Raw genomic sequence first — 14115 nt, 5'->3', positions numbered from 1 at the left:
ACTGATTGTTAGCAAGGCCTTTATTAATAGATGATTTTAAACTGCTGAGTTGTAAAGCATTTGTTATAAAACAAACACGTATTACGCCTTTACAGATGTTAAATATCCTTATTCATCTATAAACGTAAAATCTTCTATCGTACTACACAACAAGATAGCGATGATAATGATATTCTACAAATGATTTGCTATATATAATCAAATCTGTGACCTACGCCTTCCGTAGTATGATACTTCTTTAGTAGCAATGGCAACTGCGTCAAATAGTCGATGTAATAGTTTCAGCGTTCAAAACGATGCTTGGTCTAAAGAAATTTGTTTTTTCCCGATGTCGAAACTCGAACATTATGAATTCGAGAAAAGAATTAGCTGCTATCTAATTGGTAAAAGAATTGGCCAAGGTTTATTTGCTGCCATTCACGAAGGCTTACACATTGTTACCGGAGAGAAGGTCAGTAGGGTATACGTATACAAATGATTATTAAACGAAAATATTAATTGATTTTTAAATATTTAAATCTGTAATGTTAGTCTTGATTTCGATGTAGAACTATTTAAAAAGAGAGTAGCGCACCATAAATGGGGACTGACATGATCTTGTCCATCTTAGATATTACAGTATTTAGTAGTTAAATACAGTGATTTTGTGCGTAATCAATTATCATGATCTCAGATTAGCCATACGGTATCATAATCTTTTATTGCAATATTTTAATGAAATAGGATACTTTAATATGAATGAGAAAAATTAGCATAGTAAAGTTTAAAATTCTACTATAGCTTAAATCAGCTTTGAAGCGAAGGCTAATAAATACAGGCATTTTAAAATAGTTTTTGATAGATTTATTGACTATTATCATTTTGACAGTTAAAATTTCAGTTAAAATTTTTGTTTATGAATATATACTGTTTATTAGTTGATTTTATAATTAAAACGATAAAGTACAAGCTTAATCTGCTACGAAATAATTGTTCCGAAAAACTTAGTATTTTTACTAAATCCTAATTCAGTATCTTATGTTCATTAACTGGACGAGGTTCAAAATCAAAAGGGCTTATTACTAACTATGCGAATGGCTATATAATTCTTAGGGAATAAACACTTTGTTACATCAATTTCAGTGCCACATACACATATATGGCAGTCTTTTCTTTGCTTTATTTCAAACTACTTCAAAATACCCAAATTTCATCTGTATCCTAATTTGCAGGTAGCTATTAAGGTTCTGGATAAACAAAAATTGCGGAATGACTTTTATGCTAACAGACACTTATATCGTGAAGCTAAAATTCTTCGATATATCAGTCATCCTCGCGTGGTTCAACTGCTAGAAACTTTTGAAACAGACAATAACTACTACCTTACTATGGAATTAATTTGTAATACATCTTTGGCGGACATTCTGGAGGAGAACGGGAAACTGTCTGAAGATCGAACCAAAAAGTATATTAAGCAAATAATTGAAGCGACTGATTATTTACACGCACAAGATATAATCCACCGGTAAGTCTACTAGTTGAAATTTTGACAAATTTAATGACGAGATGCTATTTCTACATTTTTTGATCAAATGCTTTCAACGTTATCTTTTGAAGATTATTTCAAATTATGACCTGTAATGATTTTTGATAACTTTTTGGTATAATTTGTATCTTGATATACGTGTGCTAGAGATTTAAAGCTTGAAAATATACTAGTTGATGAAGATGATAGCATTAAAATTATTGGTAAGATATGAATTAGTATCCATACTACAAACCTTAGATCCTTGACTAATCTTGGTACTGCAGATTTTGGACTTAGCACTTTTACGAAAACTCGGCGTGAAAAAGCCAATGTATTCTTTATTCGTAAACTGTGTCAGTCTCAATGCGGTTCGCCAGCCTATACAGCTCCAGAGTTATTAGCAATTGATGAGTATGGTCCTAAAGCGGACATATGGAGTATGTAAGTAATATTTTATTTAAGTTTAATTAGCCCATTCATGCTTTATTGTTACATACCGTACCATGAGCGTAATCTCTAGCATTACAGTTATTTGAAGTCTCATAATTCAACAGTTTTAACGCAATTTTGGAATTGAATTTCTCCTTTATAAATAATCGCCAATTTTTCTTCAGAGGTGTCGATATGTTTGCTATGCTTACAGCATCGCTGCCATTTACTACTCAATCAGCCGATATTAAAGAACTTCATCAAAAGATCATGAGTTTTCAAATCAACCCCGTTCCAGACAGTCTCTCTGAAGGTACTCGATTTATTTATTAGCGTCTGTTACGCCAAGAATAAGGCACTATATATTTTAAGAGTAAAGAACCTGACATATAATTTGAGAAGATAAATCACTTCTAAGGAATAGATTGAATGAATTTAGCTACTTCAAATTTTTTAATTTCTAAAAGTCAGGCATAACAATCTATGATTAAACCTAATTACACTTACTCAAAATCTTTTATCCAATACATAGATGATCATAATAATAATGAACTTGACAATTATGTTTAAATTTTTTTACACTTAGTTTGTCAAGTAGTATTAGTACTTAAAAGCTAAATACACGGTACTGAAATCAAACAGGCATAAAAATAGAATTTGACAGACAAGAATTTTATTTCGAGTTATCATTATTTTTGGCAGATGCGATCGATTTAATGTTCAAATTTCTAAGTGTGGACCCAAGAGAAAGAATTTCACTTTCAAATGCTAGGAAACATAAGTGGCTAAGCAATTCCTGCAATAATAATCTGCAACATCTGGACATGCTTAACGATTCAGTTACACTTCCCAAAGATATTGAGAAACAAATAATCAGAGCCATGCACAAAAAGCTTGGTTTAAGTCAAGAAAGTATAACAAGAGCTATCAAATTAAAGATTCCGAGCTATGCTTCTGCTACTTTTAAGCTTACTCTAGCAAAAATTCAGCGATATCATACGAAACTCTACAGAAGTATAACAAATGATCTATCAGAGTTTCATATAGCATCTTCCAAAAAGTTAATTCAGACACACAGCGATAACAAAATGAAAGCTAGTGATGAGAGTCTTCCCAGCAGCAAAATTGAACCGAATAAGAAAGGTATCATAAATCGCCACAAACGCCCGTCAAAGAAAGATACTCATCATCCTACTAGTTCATAGTTGTACGTATGTAATGGTTAACAAAATAAGGGCAAAATATGATTAATTAAATAATAGTGCACTTTACAAGCTATAGCAAGCTTGCAAATGTTAAGAATTTCATATGTACAGCATACTATATAACTTAGCATGAATTTAATTGATTTAATGAATATAGCTAAGACATAAACTAATAATACGATCGGAAGAGTTCCAAAATATAATAATAGACATGTATGTATTTAACTAGAGAAAGCAAAAAGTGATAATTGCAATAATTACAAACCTTTAAGAATTCATCTTCAGGAACATACTATCAATAATAAATTTGAGAGATAGTAAAATTTCGAACTAAAGAATATGTAACAGCTGTATACATTACATTTTACGTAAAAATACATTTCACGCTCTCAAAATCATATTATGATATCAATCGCAAAGCAATTTTGGTATTGTGCTACGTTGGATAATTCCGAGTCTAACTGTCTATAATTAATTCAGTTTATCGTATCTGAGGAATTAATTTGAATTATAAACACTAAGTGAAAATTTGCTAAATCTCGTCTATGCCATTATCAGCAAAGTATGCCTAAGAATACAAATTAAAATCCTGTAATACTTTATTATATCAGGAAATAATACTTTTTAGTTATGATTTAAAGTATTTATATCTTAAATTTCATGTATGTCACTTATTTTAATTTTTACAAAAGAGGACATTCTATCCAAATATCAATTCCTAATCTGTGTGATACAGCACAGTTACAATATTGCTAGATTTTTATTTATCATGTATTTAAGCTAAAATTTACTGATATACTGTATCTTAAAAACATCTTCTCCTTCCAATTCAATAAATGTGCTCTTAAATATAAATAATAAAAAAGAAATAGGTATGGATGTATTCTTATCACATAACGCAATCCTCAAAATTTCTACCCAAAAATATTCCACCAAACACACGAAATAAGTTGTGACGGAGCTCGCTCCGAAATGAATAATATTTTGATCTAAAATGTGTAACAATATTATTATGGAGGTTGCCGATCTCGGCAACAACCTAGTTGTTAATTGAGTTTTGTTATTAATTATCCTAGTAATATACAGCGTGGATATGGTGTTAGCAACGAAGATGTCAAGCTGTAAAGATTATTATGTTAGTTAATAAGGTGCCAATTAATAATATTAATTTGTGACAAGTGATAAGTAACACTCGAGCTAGTCGAATCTATAGTAAGCCTGTATGGATCTGTATTGCACATTCTATAATTTAATGTGAAAGATTAGTACCGATCTTATTTGTGTGATATATGAAACTGTATATAAGCTTGATCATTACTTTTTAATCTGAGTTCCACGAAGGCTACGCTAGAGTACACTGGTACTAAGTTGCAATAGCTGGTAATAAAATATTTAATAACCTAAACCTATCGTTGGACTCGTTGTCTATGGTATAGGAATAAGTTAGTTTTCCTTTACTGAGGATCTCCGGAGTTAGTTGGGGAACCTTAAGAGTAGATAGACTAGTTTAGGTACGTTCACGAAAGTTGTTTTGTGACATAAGTGTTAAGGAGCAAATGCTAGGTTTTCAGACAATCAGCAGTACGGTAATTATGAAACAAAGATTAATTTTAGTACTGCAAAGATCGAACGAATCTAACAGTTAAAGTTTCTATAGAATTAGTATTCAATTATAGTAACGTTATGACTGTTAATTATTTAGAAGTCTTTAACTTGACAGGCAGTAGGTTTTTCTTGACGAGGTACAAGCTAATTTGATATACGATTGTCTTCATTAATCGTGTATCAATTAAATCTATTTTACTGCTGATATTAGATCTTGTGTGCAACGTATATACAATAGATACTTCCATAAGTTCGTTGTTACGCAGAAACCGATAATAAACAGAGTACACCAGCTGTACTGTATGGGCACGACCAAGCAAGAAAATATAGTGCAATACCAACCAAATGCGACACAATATATCAAATCCAAAAGATTTTATTTAGATTTTGGCAATTCGATTAAGGAAGATATATAACTTAGTGTTAAATAAGGTTTTGCATATGTTACACTTCACCATTGAGGTCTTGCATCAGCTCAGTTGTCTTTGCTATCGATCAATTCTATTAAGCCGTATTTATTTACCAGTAGCTTTACCGTATTTTCAAAGGCACTATAATTTGCACATGAATAGATTAATGCGTAAGCTGACTAGTATATCTAATAATAATTGCCTAACTTAGTTACTATAGCACAATAAGTAATAATGAAATCGAGTTTTGTATTTCTTAAAAATAATATTTTATACAGCCCTACCTTCCCTTCCTTATAATCTTAAAATATCCTTCCACTGACAAGTTAATAACAGTTGATCCTAAACGAGATGACTGGTCATCTCCACTCTGTGAAATTCTTCCACCATCAAAGATAACGTCTAACTGATCCCAAAGGGATTGAAACTCATCAATGGCTAAGCTGCTAAGCGCAAGACTTTTATTGGCACTAGTTAATGCTAATGGTTGATCACATGCTCTAGCGACCTCTCGAATGAATGGAAAGTCAGGAATACGAATACCAACTAAATTTGTATTAGGATTAAGTTTAGGATTTAAAACTGGATGGCGTTGGAATACCAAAGTTACCGGGCCAGGTAGGAGATCGTATAGAAGAGCATCACAAACACATACCGAACACCATCTATGCAGAAAGCAATTAATTATATTACATACATCGAATATATATGAATAAAGAATCAATTTCTAATCATCAATTCGGTTATCATAAGTAGTAAACGGACGTAAATGTACTTGCCTTTTTAAATCAGCAACATCGCCTACGCAGATAGAAATTGGATTATCTCTCCTACGACCTTTAGTATTGTATAATTTATCGACAGCATTAGGGAGCTGGGCTAAAGCAGCAATACCATAGATAGTATCAGTAGGTAAAGCAATAATGTTGCCAGCTTGCAAACTTTCCTTGGCTGCGCTAACCGCTGTCTGAGTAACTTGATCGTGTACTGACTAACAGCAAATAAGATTCCATTCAATATTCTCCTATACTTTATTGCTCTCTATATAAATTACATTCAATTTATATAGATTGGCGGTACCATACACGTATATTGTACATTGTACAATGTCTATTCGAGATCAACAGCTTTGTTTGGAACGAAAGTTAAAACTTTTTCTGGCTATTAGCTGGAATCTAAAGTACCGATCACCATGTAAGATGGTACTATACGTTAAGTATTTGTCAAATTCATAACTAGCTAATCTTTAAACGTATATATATATATCACGTTAGCAAAACGATAAATTCTCGTGCAGTCGATAGATGGAAAACACCCGTCAGCTTCGCCAATGTAGTCAGAAAGGTCTCACCACAAATACGTAGTGCACACTCAAGTATAGTACGCGTACATTAGTAAAACCAGTAGCAGAATAATTTCTACGATTCTAATGTATGATACTTCACTCCAAAGTAAAATAATCAAATTAATAAAGAGAAAATCAATAATTGCAACAGCCGATAGATGTGCAACCTCTCTACTGCGCCTATGGCATACCACGAACGAAGCAAAATTATTCTTACTGATTGATTTAAATGCAACGTATCTCCCTGTAGCGTAACGGACAGAGCGAGGGTTCGTTATCGTATTTCTCTTTCAGTTTGAGCAAGGAGTACGATACATACGAGTACATTAATACCACAAACTAGAGTTAGATCAGTTACCTTAGAGTCCTTTAGGTTTATAATTTTTCTCATAATAGTTCTTTTGGCTAAAATTTGCTTAGTTGCAGTGGCAAACTGAGATGGTAGAATTCGGGGCATGCAGGTTGGCAGACAAATCACGGCGCTGATTCAACTGATCCTACTTTCATTTCAGTACAGTATGGTACATTTGTACTACAGTACAGTATTGTACAGTATATTCGGAAATGTGCGATTGCGTAGTGGTTAGAATACTTACACTGTACACTGTGCAGTACAGTATTCAACTTCTCTACCGTACTGTACTGGGTACTGTACAGTACTGTACGGTACAGTTAAGATACCGAGATACTGATTAGTTGCGCGTATGTCCGACCGTCCGAATAGAGTTTCATGTCCATTGTCCAAGTGCCTTCTACGTAATTTTGCAATTGAGTTGCCACCCTTTGACTATATTATAAGCGCGAATTTTGCACAGAATATATAGCGCGATAGTAGATTTAGATCTGATCTTGTGACTTAATTGGCAAGATAATGATTATAATGAAAGAAAATCATTCTTTAACTAGTTGTATATATAAATCATAAATTTTGCATCAATGATTTAGATACCTCAGGGATTGTCTAGGACTCGAGAGATAGTCCTTGGCAGTTGCTAGACGTAACCGACTCATGTAATGAAGCGAAGTTTATAAGAAACTATAATTTTTTGCTTCATTTTTGAGAATACACTTCATCACAAAATGCATTCGAAACTGGTTTAGTCAATTTAAATTAACTCCTAATCGTGTTCTCGTATTAGATTTTGCACATAAAATCGATCAGGGTAACCTTTAACGTCCAACCAATTATCATACGTCATTGGTGTTTGGTATGTACATTTGTAATATATTGAACAAATACCAATGGAACATCGATTATATTGGGGGTACTTAGAGCATCGTTCCTAAGGTATAAACTCGTAGGTCTATGATATCCAAGGCATTAATTAAAAAACAGCAAATAATGCTTCGATCGAGCATCACGATTTGTATTTGAAGAAGTGCTTTCTTAGTTATTGTAAATGTCTAAATATATAAAGAAGTTATGTGCCATTTAAACAAGGTGGGTAGGGATAGATCAGTAAGGAAACATAAAGTTCACTGCGCTTCTCTAATTTCTTAGATGATTCAGATCATGAAATTTATTTGGTAGCTCATGAGTATAATCACTGTAATTGTTTACTTTTAATGCAAAATCGAATGCAACAACATCATATCTGATCTGTATGCATACAAGGCAATCTTAAGATAAAGTTTTGCTCTTAGAGCTAAGAGAAGTTTCTCTTGACCTCGATGCTTTTGACTGAAAGCTATTGAATTCTACCAAAGAACAAGTGCGTCGTCATAATACAATTACCATTATTAGTGCTCTTTATTACTAAGAAAACAAATCCTTTCGATTTACCTGTTATTTCCAGCTCGAATAATCTTAGGTCCTTACTAATATGACCTAACTCAACTTAACACTATATCAAATTTCTGTTATCTTATATTACGTATCATAATTTATTTAGCCTCTATCTAAATACTCTACTGTGTTCTACTCATAAAACTACTTTTCGCAGTAATCGGATGCATTTTAAATTAGTTGTAGAAAAGGCAGTAAAACGTAAAAGAATCTCAAATGCACTTATGACTACGTAATAAAGTACGTTAAAAATACTAAAGACGATATGACCTATCGCAGAGATTTTTTAAAAATTGCTGTAACATAAAAACAAATTGCAATTATTTATAATTAAAAACAGCCATAAGCAATTAATTGCGGACTGAAATTTCGTCCCATTCCAGAATATTGTTCAGTAAGAATATGATTTGCTGAATTACTGTAATAATACTATATAAGAAGGTTGTTAAAAGCATGAAATTATTAGTTGATTTTGAAGTACGTAAACGAGTTCAATAAATAGTTCCGGTTTAATTCTTTAAGAAGGTACGTTTTCTGTAATGTGTTGTAAAATGTGATGAATTCAATCCAAGTTTGTTACTCTCGATTCTGTTAATATAAACCGTCAAAAAAATAAAAATATACAATAAATATTCGAGAATTTTCCTTAAAATAATATTAAACTTTGCTACAAACATAAAAAAAACACAGAAATGATCGATTTGGCCGATTTTTTTACTTAGCCTTGGCGGATACTTTAAATATTCATGATAACTAAATCCTACCTTTAGTTTATGCCATCTCGGAAGCTGCTGATCAAGAAGTGGTAGACTAGACATAGGGACTCTAACCTCGCCAAGAAATTGTTTTTTGGGAACGTATTTATCTTGATGCCATATACTGATAACAAGTATTTTCTTCGATATCTCGTCGTCACTAGATATTTTATACTAGTAAGAAGATACGAAGAATTTAAGAATAAACCTGACAGCTATATTTCAAAAGAATCAAGGGTTGAAAGTTAAGGAATATCATAACAGTATGCATTCAATACCCAGCTATTTTAATATTATCACACAAATTTACATGCTTATTTAAAGTCTTCTTTTCTGCACTCATTAAAGTTAATATTTACCTTTAAAGTCTCATTATACTGCGGATTTGTAGTTCCTTTTTTTACCGTGGTTCTTCTTTTAGAATTTTTGCCCGTTTCAGGTACGAAATAAGTTTTGATATAACTAGATAGTCGAATGGAATGGGATCACAATGATTAAAACTCTTAAGAAACAATTTAAGCTATTGAAAAGTTGCAATTAATGACCTTCATGATTAAATAATACATAAACATAAGAAGGCTATTAACTGCCTAAAATTAAGCCTGCCTTTTAGAGATAAACATTATTTTTACATAATTAATTCCTAATTATCTTTTCACTATTTATGCACCTTTGAAGGTCGATAGTTTTATGTTATATTTGGCTAATGCTAATAATAGCTTTTCTTAGTATTGCACATATTTTCCAGAATTTTGATATAGTAAAGGAACTTACGCATTGCATTTGTGCTTTTTTGATATAACGGGCAAATCACGAGCTCGATCAACATCAATCTCTAATGTGCTGTTCTTTCTATTGTATCGAAGACCAAAGAGGATTTCGCCTTTAATTTCAACCTCTTCAGACTCGATACCACAACCATTATCACTATCAAAACTATTTTGCCTCGTCTAAATATAATTTAAGAAGTAAAGATAAATTATGTTTACACCCGTTGTTAGATATAATTGAAGTAGAAATATGACTATCATCTTACATAAGATACTGCTTAAATTGCTGCTTTTGGTATGCGATAAATGTACTCAATGAATGACCACATTTACCAACGGTACCGATAAAGTAACTTACCGTACTTATAATGCTATTAAAAATAGTTCGTAGCGTAGATTATATCTTAATAATTAAGACTATTTCAAAGCATGAAATATCTGCCTACACGTATGTCCAACTAGACTCTAGTATATTTTTACACTAAATCATCTATGCAATAGCTACTGTAGTTTTGCCATCAACATCATTTAAATTATATTGTGTACTAAATGCAAATATATGGCAAAAAACTGCTCACCAATTGCAAATGGCGCCGTTGTTGTGGAGTCGCATATTTTTGAAAGTATGTCTCGATATCCTCTTCATCAGATTTTTCGGTACTTTTACGAAATTCTGGTTCTTTTATATTCTAATTTATTTAGAAAGTGTTAAATTAGTTTACACACTTTTCTGTAATATTTGAGATAAATTGAAAAAATTTTTAAGAGTTTATAAAAATCTTTATCTTATCGCTTACCTCTAATCTCTCATTCCTTCGAATTGAAACTTTTTGAAAAACGCCTAAATATAGAAGGAAAGAGATTATTAAGTTTAGTTAGCTATAATAAAAATAATCACTAAGAGTTATTACCTGTAGCATCTTCTAACATTTGAGAAACAACTACATTTTTATTGCGTAGTAAAACATTCTGTGTTGTAGTTGCATCTTCATCGCGCGATTCTACAGCATAATCGCTATCAAAAGAGCCCATTGGCGATTCTGTATCATCGCAACTGAAATTACCTTCATGATAACGCTCTCTTAATAACGCTTTTCTTCTTAAATCTGTTCGTAATATAACAGTTACATATTTATTATATTGAAGGCTTAAGTAAATCTTATAGCAATATAAGAAGAAAAATTTACGTTTTTGATCGAAATTCTATTTAAAATATGCGATGTATATAAATGTATTTGTTTTATAGTAGTAAATGCTACCATTACAATGGCAAGAAAATAACCTGTTCGATTTTTCAAACTACTGGCTGCAAATGAATGCCGGTTAGCTTTAAAAGATGATAGGTCAGATCTTTCACCAGCAGATGCAATTCTTTTAATAGCTCCGCCATTACTAGGAAGGGCATGGCTATGAGGTGAATCACATTTTCCGTCGTGATCAATGGAAGAATAAAATCCTTCACTACTTTCGTCTCGACAAAATCTTGTACTACAATTAGAATCCATTGATGCGAACGAATCAGAGAAGACACTATCGTTTGTTGATGAAACACGTTGTTTTGACATCATTTGTCCGCGACGACTTCGAGCAGATGTAAGGGGTTTTGATTTTTCGCGGAAACTATCGCGTATGTAATCATTCTTGTTATGCGAAAAGCTAGTACTTCTTGTAATCAAATCGTCTAAGTTTCCATCTTGTTTCTGCCAGGTTCTACTATCATTGTTAATTTCATTATTGCTTTCGTTATCATTTTCATCTTCGCCATTGTACATAATACCGTTTACTTCCTCTGATTCATTCATATCCTCTATTTTCCCTATTGATAAGGCCAAAGTTAGTGAGAAGATTTTAGAACTTATACAAATTAGATCCACTAAGATCTGTTCCCTCTGCAGGTAGATTATTACTTATATTACAACATTAATTAGATACGTTGAATAATTTTTTAATTTTAAATGATTGTCTGATATTATAGTACCGCACAAGGCAAATACCTATTAAGGCATGTATTTGGTTATTATAAGCATTATTAAACGGTATTTTTTAACAATTATTGTATCCTTCATTATTTTTCTCAGATATCTGACTCCTGATATAGAATATTCCAGTTTTGAAAGAGTGTAAATAAGTGAAACATTCATTATCATTTCTTAAAACACACTGTAACACTGTTAATACTACAAGATATAATAATATTAACTTAAACTATCTATAGCGCTGTAAAAGTTGAATATTCATGTCTGCAGAAGTCAAAACCGTTACATCAATCTTTGACGCTGGTATTACTTCCGATTACCTTTGTCGTCTTTAACTACGGGAGTATGACAAGAATATTCTTAAGTAGAAATTAATATCAGTAGCACAGTCATATACACTAAAATTGTTGTTGCGGAAGAGTATTAATTGGTGCTACTATTTAAGTTAAAGCGAAAATATTCATCAACGACTTTCTTGGTTTTTATTTATGCATAACTAAAACTATCTTTATGATCGTGTTAGTGTGATTATTTTATAGGCCGCAATCTCGTGTAAAGTATAATAAGAAAGTGCTTTCGTAAGAACTTTTCCTTTGCATCCAATTATTATAAATCGGGTATTACGTGATTTAAATACAAAGGATAGACTATAGTAACTAGAATTTACTTCATAGATTTAGTATAGAAAATTAGCAATGCAATAATCGTGAATTAATGCAATGTTAATAATACAAAATAATAACAATGCTAAGATGCGACTTATCTAGTTGCCATAGAAGAGTAAAAAATAATATCTATGCTGGAAAAAATAAGATACATACATTATTATTTAAACAACATATAAGAGAAAGTTACAGACCTTCATCCTGAATTTCGTCTTTATCTTCAGCATAACTATCAATCCTTTTCAGAAACTTAGATAGCATTTTAACTGTAGAATCTGGATCAGTTTCTCGATCTACACTACCACGACGAGTCCAACTACCAGATTCAATCGCTAATTGTCTATAATTTTTATTAAATTATGAAAATTAAAGGAAGTTAACTGCATATTTTGTTCCTAAATACGAATTAATCAACTTCTCAGATCAATGCGGTTTAGTAAAAGCCGCAATTAATATTTTAATTTCAATTGAGGTATAAAAAATATCGCTTTAGCAAAGAAATCTCTATCTCGTTGTATTAAAGCTGGTACAGTAATAATCAATAAATGTCCAAATATTACCAAGTCCTATTGATGAATTCTATTTAACTCATAAATATTTTAAGCGTCACATGTGGTACTAACAGCCAGCTTGTAAATACTCGAATTAAAAAGTAAATTTTACTCTTCACATTAAAAGCTTTATATAATATAGTGTAATAAATTTTCAAATTTCATTTCCGTAATAGCGACCCAGTTTAAGTAAAAGAATCCCGTAAAAGTAACTTTAAAATAATGAACTTAAGAGTTTCTTGTTATATTTCAGTAATATTCTCGCATATATGTTATACAATAAAGTTGAGCAAATCTACATCAGTAGATCTTCTATTACACTTATAAATTGTTAGTTTTCATCTAAAACGTTAAGCTTGATGCAATTATCATATCGAATAGTTATCAGCTTTGACAAGGCTTACAATTAACTAGATAACTACAGAATTACAAGCCCTTCAATTTCTACTGGCGTATGATAGCGATATTACCAAACATTACCGGTGCATATAGAAAATTTTAGTGCTTAATTAGAGAATTAATTGAAGAAGTCTAAACCTTGATCCCATCATCTGAATTCATTGCTCTATACATTAGCAAAACCATTAGAGACTCATTATTTAAGAATTTACATAATAAAATTTATCGAGTTAAAATAGATCATAAATATACCAGATTAGGGTACAAACTTCAGGATAATGTTTTTAATTATGCTTTATGACCATGTATTTCAATCATAACAAATAATTTGCAGATAGCCCGTATAAAGGATCCAATCATGAAGTGAACTGATTCAATCTGATACTTTCATTTCCTTATTTTCTCAAAACGATAATATTTACGGCGTTGTTAGGTTATTACATTAAAGATTACAACCTTTTCAATTTAGTTTACAGCTGCCGATGTGGAATTATTAAGATAACTAAAATTATTTTTCATGATTAATAATATCTTGTCAAGCTATTGTGCAATGTGCTATTGTTAAACAATTAAGCAGAATAGCTAATTAATGTCGTTGTGGAGAAAACAACGGTAACGAAAGTTAAATATATAGAATAAGTAAATAATTTCTGGTACAATTTGACAATTTACAGTAATTTCCTTCATTTATTATTCACAATGACAATATTAA

General features: G+C 31.4%; 3 protein-coding genes across 3 annotated transcripts; 1 reads left to right on the top strand and 2 right to left on the bottom strand.

Moving 5' to 3' along the window:
• Positions 1 to 373: 373 nt before the first annotated feature.
• TRIADDRAFT_4614 (uncharacterized protein) lies at positions 374 to 2730 on the top strand (the record flags this gene model as incomplete). The annotated part of the gene is made up of 6 exons (XM_002112829.1): positions 374 to 451; positions 1212 to 1504; positions 1673 to 1728; positions 1792 to 1948; positions 2122 to 2249; positions 2639 to 2730. Coding segments are annotated over 6 exons (804 nt in total), but the record flags the coding sequence as incomplete, so codon positions are not given.
• A 2491-nt stretch (positions 2731 to 5221) lies between these two features.
• TRIADDRAFT_25776 (uncharacterized protein) lies at positions 5222 to 6120 on the bottom strand (the record flags this gene model as incomplete). The annotated part of the gene is made up of 3 exons (XM_002112392.1): positions 5222 to 5297; positions 5441 to 5821; positions 5918 to 6120. Coding segments are annotated over 3 exons (660 nt in total), but the record flags the coding sequence as incomplete, so codon positions are not given.
• Positions 6121 to 8064: 1944 nt separating this feature from the next.
• On the bottom strand, positions 8065 to 12714 carry TRIADDRAFT_56437 (uncharacterized protein; the record flags this gene model as incomplete). Its single annotated transcript, XM_002112391.1, has 9 exons — positions 8065 to 8199; positions 9118 to 9216; positions 9402 to 9504; positions 9817 to 9992; positions 10391 to 10501; positions 10610 to 10653; positions 10724 to 10918; positions 11095 to 11628; positions 12648 to 12714. The coding sequence occupies 9 exons, from the start codon at positions 12712 to 12714 to the stop codon at positions 8065 to 8067; spliced, it is 1464 nt and encodes a 487-aa protein (XP_002112427.1).
• Between the last annotated feature and the right edge of the window lie 1401 nt (positions 12715 to 14115).

The sequence above is a fragment of the Trichoplax adhaerens genome, genomic scaffold (genome assembly GCF_000150275.1).
Source record: "Trichoplax adhaerens TRIADscaffold_5 genomic scaffold, whole genome shotgun sequence".
Lineage (NCBI taxonomy): Eukaryota > Metazoa > Placozoa > Uniplacotomia > Trichoplacea > Trichoplacidae > Trichoplax > Trichoplax adhaerens.
The sequence above is the reverse complement of the archived record's forward strand: the minus strand, read 5'-3'. Positions and strand labels throughout refer to the sequence as shown.